The sequence below is a fragment of the Myxine glutinosa genome, chromosome 8 (assembly GCF_964187855.1).
Source record: "Myxine glutinosa chromosome 8, kmMyxGlut1.1, whole genome shotgun sequence".
Classification (NCBI taxonomy): domain Eukaryota; kingdom Metazoa; phylum Chordata; class Myxini; order Myxiniformes; family Myxinidae; genus Myxine; species Myxine glutinosa.
The window spans coordinates 59,316,076-59,322,075 of NC_136268.1; the positions used below are offsets into that span (position 1 = coordinate 59,316,076).

General features: G+C 45.5%; 1 protein-coding gene across 1 annotated transcript in view; it reads left to right on the top strand.

The window, feature by feature from the left end:
• LOC137432521 (E3 ubiquitin-protein ligase MARCHF8-like) overlaps window positions 1-6,000 on the top strand; it is a 191,772-nt gene that overhangs the window by 182,971 nt on the left and 2,801 nt on the right. Inside the window, exon 5 of the mRNA XM_078783320.1 lies at window positions 4,903-5,050. Within this exon, the coding sequence (XP_078639446.1) occupies window positions 4,903-5,050 (148 nt within the window). The remainder of the gene's footprint in view (window positions 1-4,902; window positions 5,051-6,000) is intronic.

Genomic DNA, 6,000 nt, shown 5'->3' on the forward strand with positions numbered 1-6,000 from the left:
CTTGGTCCCTCATGTCCCTCAATTTGCCTTCCATACTGTTTTCTAACCCCTCTAACCCATTTTTCACTCCCTCTATCTGATTCTCCTGGGCAGCCATTCTATTTTCTACCCCCTCTAACCCATGTTTCACCTCTTTTATCCCGTTGTCTAACCCCTCAAATTTCTTTTCTAATCCCTCACCGGTACCCCTCATTTGGCCCTCTAATCGCCCACTATCAACCCTCATTTGGCCCTCCAATCGCTCACCCTGAGCATCCATCCGGTTCCCCAACCGCTCACCCAATCGCTCAATTTGGCTCCCCATACTCATCTGTACAGCTGCCTGTAGCTGCGCAATGAGGGCCTGTATGTCAATCGGCTGCATGTTAAAGCCCGTTGATACAGCGGGCTCGGCTACCGCGCGCTCTTGCGAGGCGCCATTTTGCGTGCCTGCTACCCCCGCTGTTTCGCTCTCCTCATGTCCCTCATGTCCCTCAATTTGGTCCTGGACCGACCCTGCTTCACTCTCCCCTACCGGACCCCAGCCGTCTTGATCCGCCATAGCGCGACTTGCAAAATTCGAGTTTCGTAAAACAAATCCAAATTTTTTTTTTTTTCGTTATAATTTCGTCGAGCGCAGTAACCGCGGGACCGCGCTCCGAATCGATTCGGTCGAGCGCCGTACGCGCTCCGGCTCGATTTTCCCTCCCAAAATTTGGGCCTAACTAATTTAGTCCCGGGTTCGAATTCCACTCCTCGACACCAATTGTTACAGACGTGGCTTGGATGTTATTTACCGAGCGGTTTTATGGTATGACCACGTCTGCACAAGTTACCCGATTGTGCCCGAACGTTTAGTCGCGCGATGCTGGCTCAATAAGAAAAAGAAGACACCCGGCTGGATTACAATAACACAATACGACACCAATGTTTCGATTCTCAAGTATATTCGTACGGAAAAGGTTAGATTACAGGGGCTAGAGGTATATTACAGGAAGACAGGCACTTAGACACACTCTTATATTAACCCCGGACAGACGACAGACACACGGGACAACGGCTGACTCACACGGGGGTTTGATGGCTAGGAAAGGCAGGATCGATGGCTCCAGGTCCTCCTGGGCTCAAAGGTCAGAATCGACTCGGTCCGGTCCAGAGATGCGGGGAGGTCGCAGCGCTCGGATGGCGTCTTGTCTGCTCAAGCTGGGGGCGCATCTGACTCAGCGCTCGCAGGTGGCTTTCCTTCTCCAAGCTGGGTGCGCATCTCACTCAGCGCTCGCAGGTGGCTTTCCTTCTCCAAGCTGGGTGCGCATCTGACTCAGCGCTCGCAGGTGGCTTTCCTTCTCCAAGCTGGGTGCGCATCTCTCGTCACATCCGGCGCGGGGCCGCGTATATCCGGCGGGGAGTGACACGCCCTCGGCTCGTTAGCTCCGCCTCGTGGAATCGGCACGTTGCTTCTCATTGGGTGCGTGCGGGGGGTTTACCAGGCTCCGCCCTTGACGAGGAGCTGACAAGGAGCCCCTTCGTGGTAACCCCGTGGAGCGCATGGTCTGGAGCTAATCGAGCCGGTGTGAGGACGCATCCTCCCCCGCTCCGCCGCCATCTCCTCTGTTGTTGTTGTAATTGTTGGGGAAGAAGATGGAAGGAGGTATGGGAAAGGTCCTAAACTCACTACTGATGCCATATAATCACATTCTGGTGCAACGAAGAGTCATAATTAATGGAGACGAGGCCTTAACTGACATAGAATAAGAATAACTAGGAAGATGTCCGAAAGTTGTCTACGTGTGGTGCGGTGGACCTGGGCACGACATTTAATGGGGGAATAAGGGGAAGGTCGGCTCTACTGATTGTTATTTACATGCAATGGGACTAGGGAATGGGGGATCGGGGAAAGTTGGGGAGTATTGGAGAAAATAGGGGAATATTTACAAGCGGATATGGAGGCCAAATTCCATATTCGCAACAATACAATGAAGGGAGCGGGAGACAAGAGGGGGAGGGAGAGGGAAGCACACAAGTACAACAACAGTAGAGAACAAGGATGTCGGCAGATCTGTGGAAGGGTGAGGGCTAGGGAGAAGGAGGGGTACACGGTATAAAGCAAATGGACACTACTAGGAATTTCAGGAAAGAAGTTGGGGATTGAAAGAGGCAGATTTAGGGTGTTTTAACGGGGGTAGAAAAGATCAAGGTTTTGGATGGGGGAAGACAAGATCTGGTGGTGAACAGCTGTTTTAAAGACCTTGAGGGAGGAGTGGGATTGAAGAAAGTGTGGAAGATTGTTACAGAGGCGGGAGAAAATAGGAATGAAAGAATGAAGGTGAACAGAGAGTCTTGATTTTGGCAGTTTCACCAGAAGAGGGTTACTGGCAGATATTGTGCGTCCTGCAGGAATATTTGGGGGACAGAGCACAGACAGAACAGGGGGAGCAAGGCCGGAGAGGAGTCGGTAGAAGACAGAAAGACCACCAACCTGCCTGCAGTGAGAGAGAGAGAAAGGCCCTCAGAATCAGCTTCATCGTGGGAGATTCCAATGATTCTGAATGCTTTGGTTTCAACCGCGTGAAGCCGAGCTAGGTGTGAGGGAGGAGCACCAGCCCAGAGGGGAGAGCAGTATTCCATTGAGCTGCGGATGAAAGCCTTGTATGTGGTGAGGAGCTCCGGTGTGCCAAGGAAGGACTTCACATGATGGAGGATGCCCAGTCGGCGACTCGCTTTGGAGGCCAGCTTGGAAATGTGGTTTTCCCAGGAAAGATCATGGCAGATAGTGAGACCTAAAAGCTTGAGTGACCGAACCTCTTCAAGAGGATTGTTCAGAAAGTAGATGGGAGGGTTGTCCAGACGGTCTTTTCGGAGAGACGAAGTGAGAGTGTGAGATTTGTCAGGATTGAAAGACATGTTCCACTTGTTTGCCTAGTTTGTGATTGTGTCCAGGTCTGCAGAGAGTGAAGATGTTGCAGCCTGCCGATCTGAGGGTTGAGATATTGAGCGGCAGAAAGTGGAGTGGAGAGAGTGTCGAGGAATTTGAAGTTAATCGGATGAAAATTGACAATTTTAGAAATTTGGCCTATGTTGACCTTTTGGCCTATGTTGATCTTTTGGTCTATGTTGATCTCAAAAATAGTTGGTGGTTGAATTCAGTTAGCGAATATGTAAATCCTATTCAGATTTCAAGTCAATCGGATGAAAATTCAGGATTTTCGAAATTTGAAGAATGTGGTTGACCTTTTGGCCTATGCTGATCTCCAAAATAGTTGGTGGTTGAATTCAGTTAGCTGATATGTAAATCCTATTCAAATTTCAAGTCAATTGGATGAAAATTGAAGAAAGTGGTTGACCTTTGGCCTATGTTGACCTTTTGACCTCAAAAATATATAGGATTTTGTCGGACCACGAACTCTAAAATTTGGTGAAGTTTCGTGAAGATCGGTTTGAAATTGTGACCTGTAAGCAAGTATAAGTGAGCGGACAGACAAACGCACACAAACCGGAGTGATGAACATACTTGTCAAAAAAGGACGATCAACATACTTTTTTTTTGCCAAGTAACAAACGGACCCAAATGGAATACCCTCTCCTCTGGCGAGCGTAATAACCTTTCACACCATGGGGAGCATAGGAGCTGCCGAGGCAGTTTCATTGGCTAAGGAATACAATCCTGGACGGGTCACCACTCTCACGCAGGATACTTGAATGGCTTTTTACCCCAGTAAGCTTGCCAAGCTCAGAAGGATGACAGGCTGAGTCAACCCACCTGGTGCTAATTCAACGTCATGACAGGAGCTCAAACTCAACACCTTAAGATCTTAAGCCAGCCACCTTAACCGTTAAGCCAACACCAGGCATACCACACAAGTGATGGTACTGTCCTATTAAAAATAAAATTGTCACTTAAAGTTCCTCTGAGGTCAGAATTGAGTTCATACTTTGACCTTGTTTCAAACATCGCTAGAATTTTGTCAGTGCGAATGTGTTAATCACATTGCCTAGTTTTTATTACGCTGCGCTCGCGAAGTGAAAAGCGTGGTTAAGCGATTGCCTGCGTATGTCGTACGCACATATCTGCAATTTAAAAATTCAATTTTAAAACCGTTGATCCGATTGACACAAAATTTTCATCATAGTATATCATAGTATGTGTATACTCATGTCGAATTATTTCGTGACAATTAGGATGTTATAGGTCACGTGCTACAGGTGCCATCTTGTTAAAACCGAAAAACTTTGGACCTCTATGATCTCCAAAACCACTCCATGGAAAAATTTAATTTTGGTTCATTGTAAAGAACGTGATGTGGAAAACGTGTTGTTAACAATGACGTCGTTGGTGCCTTCGTTATGACGTCATAATTCAACAAGTACAACACTTAGTCCAATCAGTTTGAAATTACTTGAGTGTGAACTCCACAACAATTATATTGGAGAATGTAAATTTATGACGTCATCTTGGTCACGTCGTCTGGCAGCCATATTGGATCAAAGAAAAAAAAACCTGAAGAAATAGAAGAGTTGGCTCGCACAAAGTCGACCGCCTGGGGTAAGTATTCTATGAATGCCATCCAGTTTTCTTTGTGCAGTACCGCAGTATTCCTAGATGTTTTGTCCATAGATTTGCATCTTTTGCACAATGGGACTAGAACCTAAGGAGATACACAAAGTTTCTGCATTCTGTTGTGCTTATCTCATGTCATGTTTTTAAAACAGAAACAAAAAAAAACAGAGAACCCCTCTATTCATAACACCATTGGCCATAGTTCCATAGAATGAAGCAGTTGTTGCTATGCGTGTTTGCCTTGTAGGTACCGTATTGCATGTTGAGGTTCTCTCATTGTATTGCACCGTATTGCATGTTGAGGTTCTCTCATTGTATTGCACCGTATTGCATGTTGAGGTTCTCTCATTGTGGCATTTTATTTGCAGTGGGAAAAACTACAGATGACAGCCAGCGAGAAGAGGAAGATCATTTGCTCGGTTTCTTTCCACGTTGTTGCCATCACGTGTGTCGTGTGGTCCCTGTATGTTCTCATTGACCGTACGGCAGAGGAGATCAAGCACGGTCAGGAACACGGTTCGTTTCTCCATGGTCTAATACATATGGTTTTCCTCTTCTGAAAATGAGTACTCCATCAAAATTAATCGAGATGTGAAATGGGTAAAGTTAGCATATATGTACAGGGTTTTTTTTCTCTTGCTTACGCACATTCTATGAAACTATTGGCGCAGTTTTCAATTACTGTTAACACAAAACTCAAAACCACAAACTTTATTTACAAAAGCTAGTTACACATGCGAAACTCCGAATTAATGTCCAGTTTCATTGAGACATCTTTCAAAATAACACAAACTTGCGTAAAAGCAAAAACTTTTTACGAAAGTACAAGATCGCATTCATTTCATAATAATCAAAACAAAATTAAGTAAAATTATCACTACTAAATAACTAAAAAAAAACAGGATATCCGTCCGTCCAAAAACTTATAGTATAATGGGACAATAGTTTTTACGTTGCTGAACTTAGAACACGAATATAAAGAAGATGTGGTCGTCCGTGTGGAATATTTGGATGATGTTTCCCACATGGATCTTTCTAGATTTGGTTGAACCATCAACCATACTTATCTTATGGTCAGACCTCTGTTTCTTATTTCTGATGTTGAAGGCTCCAGTCACGGACGATATCGTCCTCATTGAGGCTAGGCCTTAAATAAAAGAGCTGCATTGATATAAAAGTGAAGAAAGAGAGAATAGTCAAAGAGGTTTTGAGGAAAAGAGAGAGAATGTAAAGGTGAGGAGTGAAAGTGAATAAGAAAAAGATCAAGGTTTTGGATTGGGGAAGATAGATGGTGGTGAACAGCTGTTTTAAAGACCTCGAGGGAGGAGTGGGATTGAAGAGAGTGGGGGAGTTTCTTCCAGAGGTGGGAGAAAAGAGGAATGAAAGAGTGAAGGTGAATAGAGAGTCTTGATTTTGGCAGTTTAACCATAAGAGGGTTGCAGGCAGATCTTGTGCGACCTGAAGGA